Raw genomic sequence first — 27,089 nt, 5'->3', positions numbered from 1 at the left:
GCGCCCTCTCGCCTCGCTTCGGAAAAACCGATTCTGAACAGCGGCTGGAGGGCAGCCGGGGGCAGGGCCGCGGGACGCGAGCTCGACGCGGGGCTCACCTGGGGCTGGACCGTGCTCGGCAGGGAGAACATCTCCTGGGGCCTCCGCGGCCGCCCGCCCGAGACTTCCCTTCTTTCCCTTCCGCTCCGCCCGGCAGGGAGGCGCGAGCCCGGCCCTCTCCTGCTCCTTTCTCGCCCTCCGGGGCCTCAGCTCAGCAGGAACGGAAAATGGCCGCCTTCCTGCGGCCGCGGCGCGACAGCCTGCCCCGGAAGCAGACGCAACAGCACTTCCGGGTCGGGGCGCGGCTGGAAGCGGCGACCGGCGGCCCGGCTCTGCGTGCCGCGCCCTACTCCGGGGGAGGCGCTCACCCCACTGCTCTTCCTCAGATGCCTCCCGCGTCCTTACAAACCCTGTCCCGACCGCGCCTCGAGCCGCCTTTTGCGTCTGCTACAGTTCAGTGCCCTTTCCTCACAGTAGACCCAAACCTTTCCCGTTGGCCCGCGCCAGTTCTCGCCGGGCGAGTCACCCTGTGAGGAGCTTGCCAGACCCAGGCTGCTCCAGTTCCCGGGCGCCCGGAGCCTCGCGGGCGCGGCCGAGGGCGGGGTCACAGCCCCTCCCCCCGCGATGGCCTCCAGCCCCGCCCCTCACGCCGGCGCCGCGGTGACGTCACGGCGCGGGCGGGGCGGGGCGGGGCGGGGCCGGGCTTTGAACTGGTTGGCGGGAATCGCAGCCGGCGGCCTGTGCGGGGCTCTGCGGACGCCCGCTGTCGGCGATGGAGTCGGCCGGGAGCGAGCGGGAGCGCGGAGGGGGCGCGGCGGCGGGGCCGTGGGCGCACGCGGTCCCGGTTCCGAGGCCGCCCTCCATCGAGGAATTCACCATCGTGAAGCCCATCAGCCGCGGAGCCTTCGGGAAGGTGTATCTGGGGCAAAAAGGCGGCAGGCTGTACGCGGTGAAGGTAGGACGCGGACGTGCGGGGACCAGCCCTGTCCCGGCCCCGACCCGGACCCCAGCCCTCCTGCCCCGGCCCTGCCTCCCCGCCCCGCCCAGGGGAAGTGCCGGGCCCGGCCGCCCAGCCCTGCGCTGCTCTAACAAAGGCGGAAACCGAGGGCAGAGGAGCTCGGTTCATCTCTGACCCACACTGCAGGCGTCTTTCTGAACCGAAGAGCATTAACTAGTTGGTGGTTGTGTTTTCCCTTTACGTCTGCTTTGAAATGCGGTTCAGTGCACTGATTCCAAGTGTGATTTAACTCGGAGGAAGCTGCATTATTTCCTGATAGCTCTATTCTAAAATGTTTAAATGTTAGTATTGCTTATGCGTTTCATGTATCTTCTGCACCTTCTTTACTAATTTGGTCTTTACCAGGTTTAAGTTTGGGATTTTCGTTAGATTGGTAGTAGTCGCTTGCAGGTTATATTTTAATTCTATCCATTTGTAATAGGTTAATATTTAAGCTGCTGTACAACCAGAGATCTCATTAAACAAACCTCCTTTTTTTCTTTTTACACTTACTCTTTTTTCATTCATTACGTTTATTGGTGCACTTTAGGTATACAGTACAATGACGTTCCTCATTGGGATCTTGTACCTGTACATGATGCATCTTGGTTCTTATTTTTCCCCCTTCCCCTGCCTCCCTTCACCCCCTCCTCCCTATTTTCAAAGACTTTGTTTCCGTTTTTTCCTTTTCTCATGTTTTTTCCTTTCTCCTATTCCTTCCACTTCCCCTTCCCCTTCCCTTTTGGACCTTTTCTTCCTAGTTCACATTATCTATTATACATTTTGATCCTCATTTACACTTTCAGTTTCTCACACCAGAGAAACAATTCCATATTTACACATGTGTGTCCTATTTATTTCACTGAAGAGTACCGCCCCAATGTGCATCCACTTAGCTATGAGTTTATCATTCTTTATGGCTGAGTAGTACTCCATTTTATAAAAAACCCACATTTTCTTTATCCAGTCTCCAGTGGATGGGCATTTGGGCTGTTTCCAAGTTTTAGCTATTACAAATTGTGCTGCTATGAACATAGGTGCACATATATCACTGTGGTATGATTCTTTTAATTCTTTGGGGAAGATCCCCAGCAGGGGAATAGCGGGGTCAAATGGGACCCTAGTTCTTTGAGGTATCTCCACACTGATTTCCACAGTGGTTGCACCACTCTGCACTCCCACCAGCAGTGGAAAAGGGTTTCTTTGTCCCCACACCCCCACCTGTGTTTGTTATTGGTTGATTTCTTGATAGCAGCCATTCTTTCTGGAGTGAGGTAGAAACAGCAAATAAACATGAAAAAATGTTCAACATCACTGGTCATCTGAGAGATGCAGATGAAAACAATGCTCTTCACACTTTGTATTGTGATGTCTAGAATGTGCTTTTATTTAAAGAGCAAGCTGAAACGTGTCCTATGCCGATCTTTCCATCCTTGCAGCAGTGTATGTATAAAAGCGTTCAACAGGTATTTGAAGCTGTCCACTCTGTCAAGGGTTCGTATTACTCACATTTCAGCACTGAATGAAGGCATAAAGGGAAGGAGGCGATAGGCCCTGCAGTTTCAGCTTCCTGTTGGACACTGACAAGAGACTACGAGCACACACCTCCAAATTACACTTGCCTCAGCCCAAACAACCCTCCACACCTGACTTTTAAACTCTGAACCTTCTGTATTCCCTCTCTCCACTTAATAACACCAACATCCTTCCTGTCCTTCAAGCTAGAAACTTGAATTATTTTAACTTTTTTCTGCTTCATCTGTATATCGTATCTCCTTATTCCAAATTCTACCTCTCATAGTCATTCTTTTCACCCCTTCCTTTCTATTCCCAAGTCTGTACCCAAGTATAGGCCTTCATTTCCCCCAGGGTTTGTCATTGTACATTTCAGTGGCTTTTAGTAAATTAAAGAGCTGTGTAACTGTCATCACCATCCAATTTTAGAATATTTCCATTATCCAGAAAATGACCTCTTCTGCTCATTTGCAGTGCTTCCACCTTTAACACTTCAGCCTCAGGTAACCACTAACCTGCTTTCTACAGATTTGCCTCTTCTGGAAATTTCAAGTAATCCAGTGATACAATATGCAGTTGTTAGTGTTTTCACTTGGCAAGATGCTTTTGAGATTCATCAGATCTTCATTTCCATCCCTAGTGTATTGGAATGACCCAAACTGGAGCCAGCATTCCATTTCATCCATTCCGTGGGCTGACATTCAAGCTAAAGTCCAGACTCCTTACAAAAGTAGTCAAGCTTCAAGTTCTGGCTCTAGATTTCTACTGTATCTCCCACACACCTTGTGTTCAGCCAAAACTAGACCCTTGGTGCCGTGTATTTTCTTGCCTCTGAGCTTATGTATATGCTGGTTCCTCTTGAATGCTTTTCCATTCTTCTCTCTTTAATCTTTTATGTAACTCAGCTCCCCTTCAAAACTTCAAACCTTGCCATTAGAATAGTTACCTGCTTTATGCTTCCTAAGATTTTTACTTTTCCTTTATGTAGTAATCAATCATTATCAACTGCTGACAAGAAAGCACCAATTAATTTGTTCACTAAATATTTTGGATCTGGGCTACAGTGGCAAACAAAGCAATCAAGCCTGCACAGAGCTTCCAGTCCCGTGGAATGATTGGCGAAGTCATGATAGTCTTTCATTGTCAACTTCCCCCATTATTCTTAAGGAAGCATGGCTGGAATTCATCATATACAAATATTAATGATTGATTACACTAATTAATGCCTAAAATAAAGTTGTGCTTTCGTGTGGTGCCGGGAGTTGAACTCGGCCTCGCATTTGCCAGGCAGGCGCTGTGGCTGCTGAGCTACATTCCCGGTCTGCCAGTGCCTTTTTTTCTTGTGATCGCATTGAGAATTGATTCTAATGTTAGTAACTATTCAGATTAGTTCAGTTCCAACTTTAATGTAGATTATAGCTTTGTTTTATAATTTACATTAAGGAATTTCCAGTGATGAATGTCATTATATTATATACGTAATTTACATTAAGGATTTAATGAAAGTTTAATCAGTATTTTCTGTAAGACAGCAATTGAGACTAAGCTTCACTAGTTCTAATAATTCTAACGTGAGTGAGGCATACATCTTGCAGCATTTTGATTTTATTTCTATCCATTAAAGAATCAGAAGTTTAAAGGGCCAGGGATGTAGCTCAGTGACGCTGCATCTGCCTTGCAAGGGCAAGGTCCTAAGTTCAATCCCCGGTACCAAAAAAAAAGAAGAATCAGAAGTTTAAATCTGTATTGTTGCTGCTAGTGCTGCTATTAGACTGTGCCCAGGTTCAGCTTATCCAAAAGGCTTCTTAGGAATGTTGGTGTCTTCTAGCTTTGTTATAAGATTCACAGAACAGTTACCTACAAATATACAGGTCAGTTAGGAAGCCCTTATTTATTTTTCCTTGTCAAAATTGATGTGATATTTTTGCCACTTAATATTACAAGTACTTCTGTCTTCAAGATAATGCTGTGTGTGTGTTACCATCTTAGCTATTTTTCTGGCAGTGTCTCGATGGCAGTGTGAGGCCAGGTGGCCCCTCTGTGTTGTCTCTTGACTAGTGTTTTTATGATGGCCACTTTGAAACCTGAGAATGCTTTCACTAAGTGTCTGTTGTTATAATGTCTGTTACAGGTTGTCAAAAAAGCAGACATGATCAATAAAAATATGACTCATCAGCTGCAAGCTGAGAGAGACGCACTGGCACTAAGCAAAAGTCCTTTCATTGTCCATTTATACTATTCACTGCAGTCAGCAAGTAATGTCTACTTGGTGAGTAACTCATTTTACTTCTTCGTTCATTCAGCACGCTAAATCCACTGGTTTAAGAACACCTAACCCTAACCCTAACCCTAACCCTAAGTCCAGAGACAATTCCCTTCTCCTCTGGGGACTTCAGCCTTTTTTCTCTGAAAGGCCTTCAACTGCCATGTGTGGTTGCATGCACCTGCAATCCCAGCACTCTGTCAGGCTGCAGCAGGAGGGTCACAAGTTTGAGCCCAGCCTGGTCAATTTAGTGGCTTAATGAGTCCCTGTCTTGAAATATTTAAAAGGTTGAGGATGTAGCTCAATGCAAGGGTGGTGGGTTTAATCTCCAGTACTACCAAAAGAAAGAAATAAAAAAAGACCTTCAACTGATTATTGAGGGCTACACACATTACGGAGTATAATTGGCTTTATCAGAGTCTACTGACTTACATGTTAATCTCTTCTAAAGAATACTTCAGGTGGGTTACAGAAATGATGTCTGATCTAGAAACGTCTGCTACCTGATGATTTAATTTGTTTCTAATCTTTCAGTAAATCTTCAGGTATAGTAAGTGGATTTAATTCTCCCTATTTTTTCCACTTAATGGTAACTCCATCCTTCTTAATGCCAATATAGAGTTCATTGATTTGATCATGGATTTTGTAATTTCTTTAATAAATATACAATTGATGATTTGTTTTAGGGTTTTTTAAAAACCTTTTTATTATTCAAACAATGAACAGAAAATGCAAAGAACCTTTAGTGTGAATCGCTGTGCTTGGTCATGCTGGATTCCTCTATGGGAGGTGAGACTTAGGAACCAAGGGAGAATGATTTTGGAGTGAGAAAGGAATTGGAATTGGCATTCACCTTGAAAGCAAGGTTAAAGAAAACAGGAAAACCCTAGAGTCTGAAAAAATATGAGCTGGAAATCTGCTTTTTTGGGTGATTCACCATCTGAGTCAAAAAATGTTTATACGTTGGCAGTAACAAAAGAAATACCGAATACAATCTGAATAACTGCCTTTTTATTTTTTATTTTTGGTACCGGGTATTGAACACTCGGGACCTTGTGCCTGCGAGGCAGGCGGCGACATCACTGAGCTAAATCCCCGGCCCAACCTTTCTATTTCTTAACCCAGTGGTAACTACACTGTGGCCTAAGGGCTAAATCTGGCTCTTATGAGCTAAGAATTGTTTTTTGTGTTTGCAATTTTTAAAGGATGGAAAAAAATTAAAGTATTATTTTGTGATACATGAAAATAAGGAAATTTGAATTTCAGTGAGTAAGGTTTTATTAGAACTTATCCACATCCTTTCGTTTACATTTTATCTATCTTGTGATAGAGTGACAAGAATGAGTAATTGGTAATGTAATCCCACAAAGCCTGAAATATTTACTATGTGGATCTTTACAGAATAAAATGGGAACAGTTTTAAATGTTGTTTCCAAAGAAGGGAGAGAGTCATTTAATCATTTCATTTTTCCTGAGGCCCTCGAATGCCTTTAGAGTTTACTGTTGCACATGAAGTATGAGGGCTCCCCTGACCCCTACCCCAAAGCCTGTAGCTAGAGCATCCATCCTGATCTAGCTGGGAGTTCCCTCAAGCCTAGTCCAGCGGTGATGTTAAAGGGGTAGGTGGAATTATTCATCCTGGTAGACTTTTTCCAATGCTTAGGTCCTAAAATCAGTGGAATAAGTAAGCAGCTCTGATGAAGAGCTCTGAAGTAAGAGTTCTGATGAAGGGGTGAAGAGCGATGGTCAGACGAGGTTGAAACAGACTACATATTAGATGATGCTATCATCTAACAGCACTGTAGTTGTGTAAAGATGTTTTATTAGGAGGAATGCAATAAAGAATTAAATGGTAACAAGTCATAGCCTTTTCAACTTTATTCTCAAATTATTCACCAAAAGTTTTAAATGTACACATTAGCTGGGTATAGTGCTGCATGCCTGTAGTCTTAGCTACTTGGAAAGCTCAGGATCATTTGAACCCAACAATTTGAGATCATCTTGGGTAACACAGGAAGACCTCATCTCAAAAACATAAAATTAAATTATGCCATTAATACCAGGTTTGCCGTTTGCCACATTGGGTTATTTTATGTGATGCTAAAGATCAACACAGGGCTTACACATGCAAGGAAATAACTTTATCACCAAGTATACCCAAGACTGTATTGTTTTTCTTTTTAATTAAATGTTCTAGTCTAAGCAAAATTTATGTTTATAAAATATTTATGTTGAGTATATTAATTACTTTATGGTTTATAAGTTTTAATACACATATTTGATATATAAATTTAAAGTTTATTTTGTATACATATGAGGTATGATGAAATTACAGTGAATTTTAAAAATAAAAATAAAAAATTTGTCACATTGAAGACACATTGCCATTCACCCCTCAAAGTGCACTCTTCAAACACACGAATGCCCTCATCTCCCCACTTTCTGAAGCAGTTCTGCAAGTCCTCCTTCATGAGAGGCTGTGCTGTTGAGGCTGCCTCAGTGTCCTGCATCTCTTCAAAATGTTTACTTTTTACGGTCATTTTGACTGTGGGGAAGTTGCATGGTGCCAGATCCAGTGAATAAGATGGATGAGGCCACATCGTAATGTTTCTGCTGGACAGAAATTGCCGCAATTGTTTTGAATTGATGCAGGACACAGGCAACCCAACATCATGAGTAGAGAACCTCACAAACTGGACTTCCAGAACAGGTTCGGAAAGTGGCAAGAACCATGGGATAGTGGTATTAGAAGCAGGGCAATACTTTGAGAGGGGATTAATGGCAATATGTCTTTCACTGTAATGATTTTTTTTATTTAAATACCAAATTTTGTGATCATACCTCATGTATGGAGAAAAAAGAAAGCAAAATGGCAAAATGCTAAGAATGAGTGAATCCAGATGAAGACTATATGGAAAATCATTCTGATAGTCTAAGAATTTTTCTATTTCTACAAGTCTAAATTTGTGTTCAAGCTAACCAGTTTAAGTTTTAATTAAAAATTCCGTGAAGTCACGTGTGGTAGCACACACCTGTCATCCCAGCACTGAGAGAGGCTGAGGCAGGAGGATCCCACTTAAGGGCCCCGTCACTTAATGACTTAGCAAGAGCCCTGTCTCAAAAAATAAAAAGAGTTGGAGACACAGCTTAGTGCAGAGGCCCTGAGCTCAATTCCCAGCATAGGTTTGAAAAGAAAAGATTATATGGAACATGAGTGAAGCATTAATGGATAATGAGTGAAGAGAAAATGTGTTTTGTTACAGAACTATACTAAAAATATGTAACTGTAATGCCCAATGCTATATCTTGGAAGTAAGCACATTGTTTTTACTTTGCGATATTAAATTTTTGAATAGGTAATGGAGTACCTTATTGGTGGAGATGTCAAGTCTCTTCTGCATATATATGGCTATTTTGACGAAGAGATGGCTGTGAAATATATTTCTGAAGTAGCACTGGCTCTCGATTACCTTCATAGGCACGGAATCATCCACAGGTAAAGGCTGACTTTTCTCTAAACTATTACTTCAATGTACACATAATCAAATTGTGTGTTAAATGTTTGGATCTCGGATATTTACTTTCACCACTTGCCCATATTTCCACATTATCTAAAGTTTAACTTGTGTGAGCCTAGAAGTTCCTGTAACTCCTGTTTTGTCATTTTACATTATTTTGTGTTTCCTGTTTTGTGTCTTACATTATTTTGCTTTCCACGTGGACGCCGTGTTTGGTGTGCATGCTATTAAACTCTTTTGCTCTCTTCTGCCATCGTCCAGAGTGCTGCCCTGTGCAGGCCTAGTGATCTGCAGTCCTTGCCTGTGTGCACAGAGAGATTAGGTCACTCTGCCTGCTAAATCTTACCTTACTTTCTTCTAAAAGAAACATGCAATTTTGAATTGACTTGCAATTGATTTTAACCAATGCGGTTTATTTTAATGGAAAATCTAACGCCACAGATAATCTAGTATTAAATCTATTAAATCATTTAACATTTTCTGGATTCAGCTGTACCACAGAATTGCTTTTGAAAGTTGTTTAGTTCTTTGCAAAGCCACCAATAAATGCTTTTATTGTAGAGGAAATAAATAGAATTTGCCTCTTCTATAAAACACTCTTTTTTTTCTTAGACATTCTAAGATTAAAACTAACCTTTTCTTTAGATATCTGTTTTCCTTTTGTTTTATGTGCAGGGATTTGAAACCAGACAATATGCTGATTTCTAATGAGGGTCATATTAAACTGACAGATTTTGGCCTTTCCAAAGTGACTCTGAATAGAGGTAAGAAAAATACAAAGTACCTTTTTAAAGGTCCAGCCCGGCTGCCTGGCAAGCACAAGGTCCTGAGTTTAATTCTCAGTACCAAAAAAAAAAAAAGTGCTCAGAGGACCAGAGGTGTAGCTCAGTGATGCAACACCTGCCTGACAAATGCAACGTCCTGAGTTTGATCCCCAGTACCAAAAATAAATAAATAAATGTCAGTAAAGCTCCAGCAAATTTTAGAGACTACAAAAGACAACAACATAAAAAAAATTTTAGAGAGTATGTTTCATTAACTTGTTCTGTTTGTACTAAGTGAAATGTTATCATTATTCTAAAATAGACTACATATATCTTATTCCATTAAAGATAAAAAATAGTGTTTAGGGGTATAGCTCAGTGTTAAGAGTACATGTTTTGCATACATGTGGTCTTGGGTTCAATCCCTAGCACTTGATGGATAGATAGATAGATAGATAGATAGACAGACAGATAATCAAAAATGGGAATGGCGACTATTGGATCTTCAGAGACATTGAAAAATCCTTGGATCTTCAAAAGGAAACTCATAATTTCTGTTTTTCTGACCTTTCTCTCTACTGAAACTGGTTCTCATCAATAAAGCAACAGTAAAATTACTAAAATAAGGGGCTGGGGATTTAGCTCAGTGGCAACATGCCTGCCTCCTAAAATAAATAATAATATGATGAAGGGTCAATATCTAATAATTTATTCAAATATAAATGTCTACCACTAAGACCTTAATAACAAAAGAGCAAAGATAACAATTCATATGTATATATGGAAATATGTTTATTTCACTAGTAATAATTAAAACAATGCTAATATAAAAAATGAGCTGGGGATTTAGCTCAGTGGTTCCGGCACCTGCCTCGAAAGCGTAAGGTCCCGAGTTCGATCCCCGGTACCAAAAAAAAAAAAAAAAAAATGAACCATTTTATACAAGTAAACATTATAAAAAAGGAATAATGATCCAATTAACAAAACTACTTTAAAAAAGCAAAGTAGGTTTGTCTAGGGGCATTGTAAATTTGCATAGTGTTTTCTAAAGAAAGTTTGCCAGTGTGTTTTGGGGGGTTTTTTGTTTTTTTGGTTTTTTCCGTACTGGAAAATTGAAATCAGGACCTTGCACTTGCGAGGCAGGCACAGTGCCACTGAGCTAAATCCCCAGCCCACCAGTGTGTTTTAAAAACAGAAGGTTTTCATTCTCTTTGAGCTCATGTTTTCGAATTTAAGAAAGCAGTTCAGGGGGCTGAGGGTTAGCTCAGTGATGGAGTGCTTGCCTAACATGCAGTCCCCAGCACTGAAAACCAGCAGCTCAGGAGAGCAAAACATACATGAATAAAATCATTTTTAGCAGAATTATGTTTAATAGGAAAAATTTCAAAGTTATGTAAGTTCATCGTTAAAAAGTGGATAAACAGGGCCAGGGATGTAGCTTAGTGGTTTCACCGCCTGGTGCGCAAGCGCCAGGACCTGAGTTCGATCCCCACTACCAAAAGAAAAAAAAAAAAAAAGTGGATAAACGATAGATTATCAACTTAGATATTACAGTGCTGGCTACTAGGAAGCATAGAAGAGTTTTACAGGTAAGGTTAATAATTCAGAGAGAGGATCAAAGTTCAGAAAACACAATTGAAAGCTTTTAAATATTCACATACTTTCCTTTGCATACACAGATATCAATATGATGGATATCCTTACAACACCATCTATGGCCAAACCTAAGCAAGATTATTCAAGAACCCCAGGACAAGTATTATCACTCATCAGTTCTCTGAGATTTGTAAGTTCTTGATAAGGAAAAACTCATATGATATATTTTTTCACAATTACCCCTCAAGGGCCGGGGATTTAGCTCAGTGGTTCCAGCGCCTGCCTCAAAAGTGCAAGGTCCCGAGTTTGATCTCCGGTACCAAAAAAAAGACCAAAAAACAATTACCCCTTAAAATTCAAAGTCCCCTTTAAAAAAATAAAACTAAATGTAAATAACAAGCATGAGGTGGCCGGGGATTTAGCTCAGTGGTGCTGCCGCCTGCCTCGCAAGCTAAGGACCCAAGTTCGATCCCTGGTACCAAAAAAAAAAAAAAAAAAACAAGCATGAGGTAACATGTCTTTGATGGTTTGTCAACTTATGTGGTATAACAGCCTCTCTCTCTCTCTCTCTCTCTCTCTCTCTCTCTCTCTCTCTCTCTCTCTATATATATATATATATGTATATATATATATATACACACTTAGGTGGTATTTTTGTGAAGTTAAATCTTTTAGCATTGTTTTTTAATTTTCTCTGATTAATAGTTCACACCAGTTGCAGAAAAAAATCAAGATTCTACAGACATCCTTTCAGCCCATCTATCAGAAACATCACAGCTTTCTCAAGGATTAATTTGTCCCATGTCTATAGATCAAAAGGAGACTACGCCTTATTCTAGCAAACTATATTCCTGTGAGTATAAAGTAGTACTTTATTACATTAAGTGTCTCCTTCAAGGAAAAAAAATATTTTTCAAATGTTAAGATGTCATAATATCAACTTAATATTTTAAAAATACAAATATTCCAACCACCTATGGGCATGCCTATGTTTCATTATGTAAATGTCATGTCTGACCAGGGTGGTGGCAGATTCATAAATCAATAGAATAAAATGTCTGTAAAATTACAGTGATCTTTGGGTTAATTTCCCTATACTGGGTTTGTAGAAATCTTATACATTATAAACAAGATACAGTATCTGCAGTATTATGGGTCTCAATGGATGTATTTCCAAAAGATTTTGTGGTAGCTTAAATTTAAAAACTCGAATATATTTTTGCATGCAATAAAAGACAAATAGCAAGGCATATAGGAGGTTGGGACAGACAACATTAACAATTCTTTAAAATGAATCTGACAAGAGGGAATAGGGACAAATGCTAACTGAAATGGTTCTGTGATAGCCAAACTGGACCCAGAAGAGAAGCAAGGACTTCCTAGCTTCAGTGTAGCAAAAAGCGTAAGCTTGTGTCTATTTCAGACATAGACACGAGCGTATCCAATAGCGTGGACATAGTCCACCTTCAGACAGTAGGGACTAAGTGTGATGTGTGAGCATGAGAAGCATGTGCAGTAGGAAAGGAAGCCTGGTAAGTATATTGGGAAAAGTCAGATGTCATTACAGAAATATGTAGGAAACTAGGCGCTATCAAAAGTTCCAAAGTAGGAAATGGTCTAATCACAAATAGTGATTAAGGGATAACTCATTAACAAATACGCAGTATGCAGATGGCACTTGGTTAAACATAAGTTCCCATGTTACTAAGCAGTTCACTCAGTGAATTTCAGGAATTCCACCGAGAGGATCTGAGTAGTGAAAAAAAAGTTGGATTACATGGACTTTGAAATACTCGTTTCTGTTTTAGAATTCTAAGACTTACTAGGTCAAAAATCTATAAGACTAAGAATTTCCTTGAGATTGGCCCTCTGGTCTCAAGTTTTGCCAGAGAGATAGGAAGTTTACCAATCTGGAAATTGTCAAGGACTTGTTAAAAACATTTTCTTGGGCTGGGGATTTAGCTCAGTGGTCCCGCTGCCTGCCTCACTAGCACAAGGTCCCAAGTTCGATCTCCATTACCAAAAAAAAAAAAAAATGTTTTCAAGTCTGACCAAGAAGTCTGACATAGCTGCAGATTTAGCTCAGTGTTGCTACCGCCTGCCTCACAAGCACAAGGTCCTGAGTTCGATCCCTGGTACCAAAAAAAAAGAACTCTGACATTTAGAAATAGATAAGATTATATGAATATTTAAAATCTTGTTTCCTTTTCAAAAAAAAAGAATTTCCTTAAGACTGAGATCATGTTCATTCTTTTGGGGAAAGAAAACAAGACATATGCATCTTTTCATATATTTATAAAATTTTGACACACATGTATTATTCCTATATCTTCAGCAGTAGCACAGTTGTCAGCAAAGTGATGCCATATGCCTCTAGCTTAGCTTCTTGGGAAGCTGAAGCAAGAGGGTGGCAACTTCAAAGTCCAGTTGGGCAACTTAGGAGACTTTATCTGAGAATTTAAAAAATTAAAAGGGGCAAGGGAGGTAGCTCAGCACTCCCTCAGCTCGGTTCCCAATACCACCGAAAGCAAAGGCGCAATTGTCTTATGCCTAATGATGAGCTGACAAGAACCATTTTTAGCAATTTTCATATATGATAAAGAAGCAAGTATCACGTAGATGGTGCTTGGTATTAGCCACTGCATGATAATATTTGCTTTATCCAGTTATATCAAGAAAACCCCTTATACAAGGAATAGAATGTGTCAGTGGTAAGTGGTTGCCCAGCATGCTAAAGGCTCCATGTTTGATCCTCAGCACTGCAAAAGGAAAAAAATGGAGGCAAGTGGGGAAGGCAGGTCACTATGAATGTCTAAAATCCATGCTTGTGATCACGTAAATTGCAGCATCACAACAACGCTCTATTTTTAATTCAATACAAGTTGAACAGAGTAAATTTAGTCATAGTCTAACCTCATTGCACATGTGGATACAGCACATCAATAATTCTCCTTTATCAAGAATAGTTTCATATTGGATCAGAAATAACTCAAAAATGATTCCTTCTAATTACTGTACAAATAGGGCCAGGGATTTAGCTCAGTGGCGCTGCACCTGGCTCAAAAGTGCAAGGTCCTGAGTTCGATCCCCCAAAAATAAAAAAGTTTATAATTACTGCATAAATAAATTCTCTTGTCCTGGTTTTTACTCTAGAAATGTTAAGCGGATTTTTTTTTTTTTTTGGCTCTAAACCTTAGAGCAGTATATGTATTTTTAACATTTGTGAATCTAAATATGAGAATCATAGCAGAAATTCTTGCAGCCATCCCGTGGAGGGCAGTGTTTTTGACTAAATAGTTCTGAGACGTACCAGGTAATCCCCGGTAAGTGTCCAGGTGCAGTGAGGGCTATGAGAGATGTGGCCTAAGCTTCACTGTCTTCTACCCACAGGCCTTGAAACGCTTGCTCCCCAGCCGGGGGTGCCCATGAGGTGTCTCACGCCCGGTCTGCTCCAGTCCAGGAGGAGGCTGGCTACTTCCAGCACCAGCAGCCAGTCCCACACCTTCGTGTCCAGTGTGGAGTCGGACTGCCACAGCAGCCCCAAGTGGGAGCGGGACTGCCAGGTCAGAAGGGTTCCTTTCCACCTAACCACCTCTGTGTGCATCTGGGTTCATGACCAGCACCCTGCCCATTATTACCAGTCCCATAAGGAAATCAAAGTGCGACGTGAGCAGCAGCCAAGGGATGACCACAAATGCTTTCTTCCCGAGAGATGCTGTCAGATTCTTGTGCGATATTTCATTTCCCATTCAGTTGTGGAGTTATTCTTGCTTGATATATAATGAGTAACTAAGTTACTATAGTACACTGATAGTGAAATTTGACTTTAATTCCCTGCCAGGACAGACATTAGTTTGGTTTTTATCCCTACCTCCTTTTATGATGTTTCCCATCAGTTTCTCATCTAATAGACTAGTAACTCTTCAGGAATAGGTTTTTGGAATTGCTTTTAAATCAGAACGTGATATATTATAGGTGTTCTAAGTGTCTATTCTGAGGAGATTGCTTAACAAATTGGTTTACCTAGTTATTTTACTTTATGTATTCGGCTTTTGCCTTTTAAAAAGTTTTGAAGCTAATCGATACTAAAGATGATAGGAACTAAAATGTAAAATATAGTACAGTTGTCATAAAATGCTGAGTAAATAATATTAAATTAGGATAATCCTATTTGATGAATTTATTTGGATTATGTTTGCTGCTTATTCTTGATAATCTGATTTTCTTCATTTCTTTTGGATATTTGTAGTTTATGAACAGGGTCAAATTAACTTAGATAAAGCAGAATGTCTCAGGCTTTTTTTGCTTCTCTCTATAGGTTGTGCTGTAGATACTACATGCTATAGAGTAAACAGATGTCCATTGCCAATACTATTATTTTACTGCTTTTGTATTCTTGTCCTTCCATTTCTGCAGCTCTGAGGAAAGCAATGATTAGATTATAATGCTTCTCAAGTTGTGATCAGAAAAATGACTGTCCCATGAGGGGCCCTCAGATTACCTTGTCCTGATCCTCAAATTCATTATTTTCTATTCTTGCAAATCAGTGAGATGTAATTCAGGACATTTTGTTCTTTGTTTGTTTTTTCTCATAAGTACATGTTCCTTCTTACTACTAAATAAGATTTTAAAGTTTGCACATCAAAAATAAGTACTTTTAGTTACTGAAGACTCACTTTAATTGAGTAATTTTACAAAAATCCTGGTCAAGGGCCAGGGATTTAGCTCAGTGGTTCTGCCACCTGCCTCGCAAGCACAAGGTCCCAAGTTCGATCCCTGGTACCCCCCCAAAAACAAAAGCATTTTGTTTCAAGTTATCATTAGTTCATCTTGTTGACAATGAATTTTAATTCCTGCAACTTTTGGTTTTATATTATGAAGTGATGCATGTTTATTATATTTTTGCACTGTAATTTTTTTTGTTCGAGGAATTGAACTGAGGGCCTCACGCATGCCAGGCAGGCTCTGTGCCACTGAGCTACACTCCCGCCCCTGCTCTATAATTTTTTACTAGATTTCATGCCCTCTGCAGTTTGCAATTATAAAACAGATAGATTCATATCATGTTGAAGAACAAATGTGTATAATGTCAACTTAACCTGAATCTGCCTAAATATATTGCTTGTTAATTTGTCCTGTTTAATGCCATGTATAAAGATAAATATTAGTAGATAATTGGTTTAAGTTTTAGAAGTGTTTCAAGTGTAAGTGTGTACTATAATTGTTTATATAGTTTTTTAATTCCCTTTTATTGTTGTTTTGTTGTTTGAAAGTGTGAATAAAGAGCGATTTATGGAGTTATTTATCTTATCCAGGTGGACAGAGGTTAGAAGATCAAAGAATCTCAGCTTTCTATGAACTAAGAAGTATTTTTTTCTCCTCTCAGGAAAGTGATGAGGCATCGGGCTCTACAATGCTGAGTTGGAATGCAATGGAAAAGCTATGTACAAAATCTGCAAATGACCTTGAGACCCAAAGTTTCCATAAAAAGGATCTTGAGGTGGCCCTTTCTCCAATTCATAACAGCAGTGCCATTCCTACCACTGGAGAACCTTGTGTAAACCTTGCTGAAAAATGCTCCTCTGGAGAAGTTTCTTGGGAAGCAAGAGAACTTGAGGTAGATAAGGTGAACCTGGCCCCTGACCCAGGACAGCCCCGTTGCCAGCAGTCAAAGCAGCGGGCTCTGAATTCTAGTTGTATGCCAGAAGAGCCTCTTGGGAAAAGAAGTTTAAAAAGAAATTTTGAGTTGGTTGAGTCTAGTCCCTGTCAGGAAATTATACAAAATAAAAAAAATTGTGTGGAGAATAAGGATAGTAAAGGAATGCGGGACTGTCACGCAAATCACAGCACAGGCTTAACGGCTGAAGTCCGGGCTCTCAACTTCTCAGCATTTGGGTGTCAGCAGAACCACCGTGCTAATCAGGAGAACAGTGTCCATTGCTTTGCCGGTAAACACACACCAGAAAATGTCCCTGTCCCAGTGATAGCAAAAAACCTTCTGTGTGAACTGGATGAAGATTGGGAAAAGACTAACAAGAAGGAGTGCTTGAGTTCTAATTTTTTATGTTGTGATGATGATAGTGGTCCTAGAAGTATTTGTATGGACTCAGATTCGTCTTTTCCTGGAATTTCTGTAATGGAAAGTTCATTAGAAAGGCAGTCCTTAGATCCAGATAAAAGCATCAAAGAATCCTCTTTTGAAGAATCAAATATTGAAGCTCGACTTACTGTATCACCAAGCTACCAACAGAATGCCCTGCCTAAAGATGATGAGAACTCTGCTGTCCAAGATAGTAACCCAAAAATGTTGGCTCCTTCAGAGGTCTGGAAAACATTAACTGTCTCTAAAAGAAATGCTGTAGCTTTTCGAAGTTTTAATAGTCATATCAATGCATCCAGTAACTCAGAACCATCCAGAATGAGCATTACTTCTTTAGACGCAATGGATATTTCATGTGCATATAGTGGCTCATATCCCGTAGCCGTAACCCCTACTCAGAAAGGAAGATCCTCTCAGCCATATCAGGTATGTTCTAACTTTTAACACTGTTCTTTGGATATGGAAAAATAAACTTAAGATAGATGCTTGGCCGGGTCACCGTGATGGCTTACGCCTGTGAGGCCAGCACTCTGGCAGGCTGAGGCAGGAGGATTGTGGGTTCAAGCTCATCCCAGGCAACTTAGTGACCACAAGACCAAAAAAGGGCTGGGGTGTCCTGCGTGCAAGCCCAAGTCATTAGGGAAGCAGAGGCAGACTTGACACGTTCGCCCCTCAGCTAGACTGTACAGTAGTAATTATAGTTTTGTTGTTATTTGAGACACTGGATTGTTGGAAGTTTTCATACATATTTTGCTTCATAACAGCATCATCTTCCATTTGTATATCTCTGTGTACTTTTCTAAGAAAACATAATCATGTATTTTCCCAGCAGTACTATGAGATACCAAATTGGAGTCTGCCCTACCTTAATGTCTTCCAAGGACATTTTTTTTTTTATACCGGGGATAGAACTCAAGACCTTGCGCTTGCAAGGTAGGTGAGGTGCCACTGAGCTAAATCCCCGGCCCTCCAAGGACATATTTAGATAATCTTTTTTCTTTATAGAAAAAAGTTGAAATTTATATTTCAAATATTACTTTGTTTTTATTTTCTCAATGTTCATAAACCAGAAATTTATTTTCTTTTCTTTTTTGGAGAAATATCATAATATAAAAAGTATGAACTCTGAACTTAGATTATGAGACCTGGGTTTTCTACCCTTGATCTTAGCCACAAGGCCGAGAAGCAGTGAGACTTTGAGTTTTCTAACCAGAATTTATGGGCTTAGAAGTCCCTTAAACTCGGGAGCCTGGTTTTTTAAAAATGTCTGAGGGGATAAAATGTTGTTAGATAAGTTATTTTAAAACCTTTTAGATCCCACTTAGTACAAGAGATTATGTGTAGTATCTTGTATAATGTCCTAGTGATTTAATCATTTGTCAGCTGTAGCCTTTCTCAATGACTATGTTTCATATTAAGCCGTGCTATCAAGAAGTTTTTGTGTGTTTTTTCATTATTTGTGGTCTATCCAGATCTTAGTGAAGTAATTGTTATCTAAGCGGCTGAACTTCTCCATATAAGGACTTCCTGATGATTATAACTAGTTTTGAGTCCATTTTCAAACCCTTCACCGAGGATTTCAGTACGGTTTATCTTTCATGCCTAGCAGCCCATGATCTAGCTATTTCATTTGTTTCATAAGGAGTGAGAATATTTGCTGTGTCTTAAACCCTTTTTGAATTAGCAGACCCCAAATCAGACCAAGTCTGGAACTTCCTACCGAACTCCAAAGAGCGTGCGAAGAGGGGCAGCCCCAGTGGACGACGGGCGGGTTCTAGGGACCCCAGACTACCTAGCGCCTGAGCTGTTACTGGGCACAGCCCACGGTAAGGGATGCGCGCCTTGGACTTTGAATTGCTGTCCATCAGGACACTCTCTTTTAAGGTAAAATTGTTTTGAGTTTCTTTGATACTCAGATTATCTAAAGTATAAGAACATGGACTCACAAAACACTCTTTTCTCGTTTATATGGCAGAAAAGAAAAAAGAAATAGCTCTTATTCTCTTTTGTTTTTGGTACCGGGGATCGAACTGGGGAACTTGCACTTGCGAGGCAGACGGCGGAACCACTGAGCTGCATCCTCGGCCCTTCTCATTCTCTGCATGTATAAGACCAGACATGGAAGGACATGCAGCCATTTATCCTTTGCCTTCAATGGTTTTGCTTTCTCTGGTTCAGTCCCAATGATCAGTGATCCACCGCCCGCCCTCTATATCATCTCTGTTCTAACCATTTCCTCAGATCTGGCCTACAGTGCTCATGACTACAATGTTAGGCCTAAACTTCTGTTCAGTCTGCAGAACCCTTTTCCAGTTCATAATTCACCCACCAGAACAGCCAAAGGACAAATGAATCATCCTTCAAAATAGTGCCTTCACCTGTCTTCTCTTCCTTTCTCTTCAAAGTTGGCCCATATTCTTGAGTAAACGATGTCCGTTCTCTACTACTGCTTTAGCAAAGTACCACAGCTGAGTGGCTCAATGCAGTGAATGTGCTGGGACTCGGAGCTAAACGTGCAAAATCAAGGTGCGCTTCCTGTGTCCCCTCCCCTGGTGCTTTGCTGGGTGTCTCTGGCGTTCTGGACGTGAAGATGTGTCATTTCAGTTCTGCCTCTTCTTGTGGTTTTCCTGTGTCTCTATCATTGTGTGGCTTTTTATAAAGATACAAGTCGTGCTAAGGTAGGAGCCTGTCCTAATGCAGTATAACCTCCACTTAACCTGATTAATTCCTGCTGCAGTGACCCTGTTTCCAAATAAGGTCACACTGAGGCACTGAGTGTTAGGACCTACACGAACCTTTTCGGGGGCACAGATCAACCCATAACATGAATTCCTTCTGTATTTCCTGTTTTTGCAGTACAGGGGATTGAACCCAGCAGCAACAGAGCTACATCCCAGCACTTTTGTATTTTTTGTTTTAAGACCAAGCCTCAGTAGGGTGCCCTGGCTGGCCTCAAACCCAGGCCCCTGCTCCCGCATCTCGGTTACTTTCCTTTTCCCTTGGGCTCCTTGGCGTTTCATCCTCCCCACTCCTCCCTCACACTCCTTCCGGTTTTATTTCGTTGCTACTCTTTATCCCCAGGTGAAAGCCAGTTTCTGCTTCTGTCTTCCCCTTACCCCCGACTAACTGCTCCAAGGTTGCCTCTTTTCTTCACCTGAGTCTTTTTGTTCTGACCTTACGATTTTATCTGGACTCTCTCACTAAAGCATTTCCTGTCACCAGAGTCCTTGTCAAATCTGTTTCCTCTCAGACTCATTCCTCTTATCTCTCCTGCGGTTCTGTAGTTACTTCCTCATCTCTTCCAAATGTAGTCCTCCCTCTTTATCCGTGGGAGTGGCGCGCCAATGCCAAAATCCCCGATGGTCACGTCTCAGTCTCATATAAAAAGGCGCAGTGTTTGCCGGTGGTCCATACACATCCTCCCACACACTTTACCTCGCTGTTACTTACAGTATCTCCTACAGTGTAATGCTGTATAAGTAGTTGTTATATCTTTTAGGGAACATTGATAAGAAGAGTCTGCACATGTTCAACACCAGCTACGTTTTTTGAAATATTTTCTACCCATGTTCAGTTGAATTTGTGGATCTGTAACCCTAAATACAGAGAACTCAAAAGAAGTTCTTCAGGAATCTTCCCCATGCCCTTCCCCTGTAAATCACACATCACTCCCATCACGTCAGCTGTCCCCCGCATGGGGTGACTCCCAGATCCATCTCTAATCCCAACTGGGCAGCAGACACACAGCTCAGCTGCCTGCTCCGCAGTCTACCAGTCTTTCAAATGGTGCAAGGAAAAACTGGACTGGGTATCCAGCTTGCTTTTATTTTGTCCCGTGTCTGTTTCATCATCTTCATAGTGCCAGGTATCACCCGTGCATTCAGATATTTAATTCCAGTTCATTAGATCCCTGCCATAGTTTTCACCACTGCTACTGGTCTCTGTAAGAAGTTTGTCTTTCCTTTTCATTATTTACTGGTTTCTTCTGTCTGGTCTTCTCAATTTCATTCTGTTATCTATAATGGTTGCCACCAGATTTTTTTTCTGAACCATAATATAATTTATTCTGTTTCCATCCTCAGAAGACTCTGTTGGCTCCCTGTGAGCTGTTAAGTAGAATCCTAATCATTAGTCATGACATTTGAGGCTCTGAGTTCTCATGCTAGCCTCAGTTTTCAACAAATGTAAATTGTTATATGCCCCATGTTCCCCTTTCTTCTTCCTTTTTCGTGGTACTAAAGATTGAACTCAGGCCCTTCACACTGATCTGCATCCCCACCCCTTTTTAATTATTTATTTATTTATTTATTTATTGCCAATTTTAAATACTTTTATTGAAGACATTGCATTTCCACTTATAATACAGTGCTTATAAAGTGCAATATTATCTTTTCCCTGTGCACATGTTTCATGTTCAAGTATCGAGAATGCCCAGTACTTTACTGTAGCAGTTAAACTTTAACAACTGCCACAGAATTTGCTACAAATTTAGGTCCTTCAAAGTTTTATTGTGTGGAACAATGCTAAATAAATCTATACTTATGGTTGGGTTAATCAACCTCTTCAATGGTAGGCCCTGAGGAAGCACCACCAGAAGGAGGAGCTCCCCAACCAGGGAAGCCCCCAGGCATGCCTCCCAGCATGCCACCTGCACTCTGGTACAGCTTGGTAATGACGGGATTGCAGACTTTCTCCAGCTCCTTCTGCTGATGTTCACATTCTTCCTTCTCTGCAGTCTGATTCTTATCCAGCCAGTTGATGATTTCATTACACTTATCAAGAATCTTCTGTTTATCTTCATCATTGATCTTGCCCTGAAGTTTCTCATCTTCAACAGTTGCTTTCATATTGAAAGCATAGGACTCCAGTGAATTCTTGGAGGACACCGTATCCCTCTGCTTCTCATCTTCAGCTTTGTACTTCTCTGCTTCCTGGACCATACGCTCTATGTCCTCCTTGCTCAAACGGCCCTTGTCATTAGTGATGGTAATCTTGTTCTCTTTCCCTGTACTCTTGTCAACAGCAGAGACATCGAGGGTGCCACTGGCATCAATATCAAAGGTGACCTCAGTCTGAGCAACACCACGGGGTGCAGGAGGTATGCCTGTGAGTTCAAACTCGCCAAGCAGGTTGTTATCCTTAGTCATGGCACGCTCACCTTCGTATACCTGAATAAGCACACCAGGCTGGTTGTCAGAGTAGGTAGCGAAGGTCTGTGTCTGCTTGGTAGCAATGGTAGTATTATGTTTGATGAGGACTGTCATGACTCCACCAGCAGTTTCAATACCAAGGGAAAGAGGAGTGACATCCAAGAGCACCAAATCTTGAACATTTTCAGACTTGTCTCGAGACAGAATGGCTGCCTGAACGGCTGCACCATAAGCACCAGCCTCATCAGGGTTGATGCTCTTATTCAATTCTTTTCCATTGAAGAAATCTTGTAGAAGCTTCTGGATCTTAGGGATACGGGTAGAACCACCCACCAGGACACTGTCATGGATTTGTGACTTGTCCAGTGTGGCATCTCGAAGAGCCTTCTCTACAGGGTCCAGAGCACCACGGAACAGGTCAGCATTCACCTCTTCAAATCGAGCGTGAGTGATGGAGGTGTAGAGGTCGATTCCTTCATAGAGGGAATCAATCTCAATACTGGCTTGCGTGCTGGAAGAGAGGGTTCTCTTAGCTCGTTCACAGGCAGTACGGAGACGGTGGCAGCTCTCCTGTTCTCACTGATGTCTTTCTTATGCTTGCTCAGCAATAAAATGGTTGACCATTCGGTTGTCAACGTCTTCTCCACCTAAGTGGGTGTCTCCAGCTGTAGATTTCACCTCGAAGATTCCATCTTCAATAGTGAGGACTGACACATCAAAAGTGCCACCGCCTAAATCAAAAATCAGCACGTTTCTTTCAGCTCCAACCTTTTCGTCTAAGCTAAGTATTTTTAATTTTTTATTTTGAGCCAGGGTCTCCCTAAGTGGCCCAGGCTGAGCTTGACCTTCCGCCCTCCAGCTCAGCCTGCCAGAGTGCTGGGGTCACAAAGATGTGCCACCACACCCAGCTGCCATTCTGTTCCTAAATAAAATATATTTGATTCCCAAGCCATGTCGTTTTGCACATGTGTTTTACCTTAGTTGAGAAAAGCTCTCTATTCATCTTTCAATCAAATTTCTTCCATCATCAGTCAAGTATCACAGCTTCAGTAAAGCTTCTTTCAACTGGTTCTTTTGTCTGCATTAAAAGCTGTTTGCAATGTATGCCACCCTGAGGATGGGATGTAATTCAGTGATACCACACATGCTTAGTATGTGCACGACCCTGTGTTTGATCCCTGGCACCAAAAAAACAAAACCAAAAAATAGTTCTTCTGTCCCCAATACCCTCAAAAAAATATTGTCTATGTTGCAATTAGTTGTGATATTTTTCTCCACTACAGACACTTAAGGAAACTTCTTAAGAAGAGAGTGAGTTCTCTGCCTTGTACATCGTAGTCCAGAATTTCTTGGAAGCACTTGTTGCTAATCATCTCGATGATACTGGAAATACACAATTTAATATTCCCCTTCCTTTATTAGCCAAACCAAGTAAATGCCAATAAGGTTAATGCCCCTTTGGGTAGGTGAAAGACTTGCCAGCCTCTTAACATTGGGACACAATATGAAAATAGGCTTCAAACTTAAAGATTTATCTTGTAGAATCTTCCCCCTACTTTGGTGGGACATTTAGCTACTGTAACTTAACAACATGCTGCAGCCTCAGTAATGGCCTCGCAGTGACCTCCATGGTCTTGCCCCTCTGCCACTCTTTTAACTTCTTGTTCATACTTTTGTTTCAGCTCTTTTAACACTGTTAAAATTAATCTGCTTTATCTCTCCCAGAGTAGGCTGTTTTCTCCTTGGGAAAGACCTTTAATCATCTTTGTATCCCTTCTATCTGGTACTCTACCTAGTAATGAAGAGGGAATGAATTCACAATTTTATATATTATACCTAACTATTGTTTTCTTATATGCAGGATTTCTCACTTCGGGTAAGTAAACTCTGTGAAGTCAAATGGCAAAGCGCATTAAACCAAATGGTCAAAGTATAACCAGATCACATGGTGTAATTTGTTTCTGTCAGCTCATTTGTGAACTACAGAAATGACTGTCTTCTCCACTGTGAGCAACAAGACTGCAGAGCTTGCCTTCTCTGAAAAGGCATGTAGGCATGTAGGATGTTTTAAGATTTGAAAGGTATCATGAATGCTCAACAAAAATATTAAAATTAGCAGTCACAATTTTCTGAACCTTTTAATTTCATTATGATTAGAAAATAGGTAGCAGGGCATGGTGGCACATGTCTATAATTCTGTCACTCTAAATACCATACGATATGAGTTGGGGATGTACCTCAGTGTGAAGGCCAAGTTCAACCCCTAGTACTGCCAAGGGGAAAAAAGAAAAAAAAGAAGTTATGATAATATCAGTATTTCCCTAGCAGTTTCAAGAATGGATTTTCAGTTTGAAAGCTAGTAGTATAGAACAAGTTTGTTCTTCTCTGGCCAGCATCGTGACTGCTGAGACTTACCACAGCTTGTGATCTTATTAGACTTTGACGTAAGTATATGGGAAAGTGTGACATGTCTGTGGAGAAATCATGGACGTTTTTAACACGAGCACATCTTGGCTACGCTGGGAAAAGGGTTCTAATTTCTAACCTGAGTAAAACAAAAATGTATTTTTTCCTGCATTCTTCCTACTTTCCTGTTATTTGGCTACTTTGGAATAATTCTTAGTGCTGCTTAAGAGACCTACTAACTGAGGTGAGCTGTATGTTTTTATAGTGATTGCTATAGGAGCCTACCGACCCTAATTAGCTTAGCGTCTATGGTCCTTAGAGGGAAAAGCAGATTATGTGGCTTGGGGGCGAAAGGCACCCTAAATGCATGTGATTATTTTGCCTAATGGCAGGCTCCACAGTGCTTTTCTACTCTTTTCAAATGTGATGGTAGCAGCTGCTTATAGCTATTATGGATCTTGTGAAATTGTTTTTAAAAGAAAATTTGTAGGCAAATTTAACACTACACTGGAATTCCTAATCTAAATTTATATTGAAATTCAGTGGTTCTAAGCTAAACTAAAATTAACCTTTGCTTAGGAGATACAGAATTAAACCAAAATGTAAACCAGCTGATAATCCCTAAAAAGCTGGCTGTGGTAGAGTGTGCCCATAATCCCAGCACTCTGGGAGACCAGGCAGGAGGATCACAAGTTTGACCCTATCTCACAATTGAAAAGGGTGGGGGATTTAGCTCAGTGGTTCCACCCCCTGCCTCTGAGCTCAAGGTCCTGAGTTGGATCCCTGTACCAAAAAAAAAGAGTGGGGATGTAGCTCAGTGAAAAGCCCTGGGTTCAAAACAAATTATTAAAAGATCTTTTATACCTGGGGGTAAGGCATGTGCCTGTGGTTCCAGCTACTCAAGAGGCTGAGCTGGGGGCTGGGGGTTTAGCTCAGTGGTTCTGCCGCCTGCCTTGCAAGCGCAAGGACCTGAGTTCATCCCCGGTACCAAAAATAAATAAATAAATAAGGATCAAAAGAGGCTGAGCTGGGAAGTTCAAGGCCAGCCTGGGCATTAAGACTTCATCTTAAAACAAACAAAAAATTTTGCATATAGCTGTTGCTTCCAATAAAGATGTTATTTAGAAATCAGTTTTATCTATTCATCAAAACTTTCCTAATTACCTCCTCAAGGCACAGTTTAAATGAGTATTTTTTGTTTTAACTAATTTGTCTCTGTGTTCGTATAAAAGCCACATTTGAATGGTCTGTAATTAGGGCATCTCCTCATAATCAAGCTACTTTCCAATTACAGTAAATGTTGCTACCTCATCTCATACCTTGTGTAAACAAGTAGAATATGATATCTAAATGTAATCATTTCAAATAGAGAAGTAGTTTATTTTAGAAAATATTCTTTATGTTAAATGCATTCCTTCATTGTGTTTTAGGGTTTAGAACATAAAATTATCCAGAATACCAGAAGTTATTAATAATTGGAAATAAATGGTTTTAACGTTCATTTGTAGCTATGGTTACTGCTAATCTAAACTTGGAAAGTAAATAGGAAAGAAATGAACACATTGTGTAAATTAAGGTTATTAGCATTTCTATAATTTATGAAGACAGCCAAAAGCTTGAGACAATGCATGCCTTGATTATGCTCAGCTGTCCATGTGCTGTTTCATTTGTATTTGTAGAAAATGCTTGCGAAAGCGTATTTCCTCTTAAAATCCAGGTCCTGCAGTAGACTGGTGGGCACTTGGAGTTTGCTTGTTTGAATTTCTAACAGGAGTTCCCCCTTTCAATGATGAGACACCACAGCACGTATTCCAGAATATTCTGAAAAGAGGTGATTCTTTTTCTCCTAACAAAATAGATTCAGAATTTCTGTGTAGTTGAACAGTGATTAAAAAATGCATTTTTGCATTTGTATTTGTAGACATACCTTGGCCTGAAGGTGAAGAAAAGTTATCCAATAATGCTCAAAGTGCAGTGGAGATACTTCTAACCATTGATGATACAAAGAGAGCTGGGATGAAAGGTACAGTTTTGTGTTAATAAACTCTTACCCTTGATTTGTTCCAGGTGGTGATAGCAATAACAATATCAAGTTTCTGGTACAGTGCTACAGATAATCTCACTGCTAAATGATAGAAAGATAACTCCACTTATTTCTGCCCTCTTAAGTGTACATTAATATACTTGTCTTTATTCCCAATTAAAATTCACTGCAGGCAAGTTGTAATATTCATACACTAAATTTTGTTACTCTCAAGGAGACCTGAAATCAACTTATATTGTCATTGTCTTAAGATTTTTCATAGCCTGATAAAACTAACCAACAGCAAATATAGGAAATCTGTTTTATGAAAATCGTGTTCTTTTTTGTGTGTGATACGGGGGATTAAACTTAGAAGTGCAATAAAAAATAAAGCATCATCAGCTGACCGCATACCTATAATCCCAGTTACCTTACAGGCACAAGCAGGCCAGGAGGATCACAGGCTCAAGGCCAGCCTTGGCAGCTTAGCAAAACCCTGCCTCAAAAATAGAAAATAAGTTAAAGTGCTAAGGATACAACTCAGTGGTAGAGCACCCCTGAGTTCAATCCTGGCGTGGGGGTGGGGGAGAAGATAGATAAAAACATTGCCGAGGTATAGTATGTATGTGGGAATAATAAATAAAGCATGATCAGTGTATATGTAGCCATCACCATGAAGGATATGGAGCTTAGGGAAGAAAGCAGAAGCATGAAGGGA

The 27,089-nt window shown here is 40.6% G+C and overlaps 2 protein-coding genes across 11 annotated transcripts in view; one reads left to right on the top strand and one right to left on the bottom strand.

Annotated features, from left to right (window-relative positions):
• Positions 1-660, bottom strand: part of Yme1l1 (YME1 like 1 ATPase) — a 36,272-nt gene extending 35,612 nt beyond the window's left edge. Inside the window, exon 1 of the mRNA XM_004859885.4 lies at positions 99-660. Coding sequence (XP_004859942.1) covers positions 99-131 — 33 coding nt within the window. The 5' untranslated portion in view covers positions 132-660. The remainder of the gene's footprint in view (positions 1-98) is intronic.
• A 78-nt stretch (positions 661-738) lies between these two features.
• Mastl (microtubule associated serine/threonine kinase like) overlaps positions 739-27,089 on the top strand; it is a 42,295-nt gene continuing 15,944 nt past the window's right edge. The window contains exons 1-12 of one of the 10 annotated variants that reach the window (XR_015449690.1): positions 739-994; positions 4,683-4,820; positions 8,171-8,310; positions 9,008-9,096; positions 10,776-10,882; positions 11,398-11,545; positions 14,083-14,255; positions 16,079-17,218; positions 18,477-18,618; positions 23,804-23,818; positions 26,066-26,179; positions 26,270-26,371. Coding sequence is in view for 8 of the 10 variants with exons in the window: in XM_021240474.2 (XP_021096133.2) it covers positions 812-994; positions 4,683-4,820; positions 8,171-8,310; positions 9,008-9,096; positions 10,776-10,882; positions 11,398-11,545; positions 14,083-14,255; positions 16,079-17,218; positions 18,477-18,618; positions 23,804-23,818; positions 26,066-26,179; positions 26,270-26,371 (2,491 nt within the window). In the remaining 2 variants the exon portion in view is untranslated. Of the gene's footprint in view, positions 995-4,682; positions 4,821-8,170; positions 8,311-9,007; positions 9,097-10,775; positions 10,883-11,397; positions 11,546-14,082; positions 14,256-16,078; positions 17,219-18,476; positions 18,677-23,803; positions 23,819-26,065; positions 26,180-26,269; positions 26,372-27,089 lie in introns of all 10 variants that reach the window. The other 9 variants (XM_021240474.2, XM_021240475.2, XR_015449691.1 and 6 more) reach the window with 9 other exon arrangements.

The sequence above is a fragment of the Heterocephalus glaber genome, unplaced genomic scaffold (assembly GCF_053883595.1).
Source record: "Heterocephalus glaber isolate CG9 unplaced genomic scaffold, H.glaber_assembly_v1.0 deba00000768, whole genome shotgun sequence".
Classification (NCBI taxonomy): domain Eukaryota; kingdom Metazoa; phylum Chordata; class Mammalia; order Rodentia; family Bathyergidae; genus Heterocephalus; species Heterocephalus glaber.
This window is presented reverse-complemented; position numbering and strand designations above follow the sequence as displayed.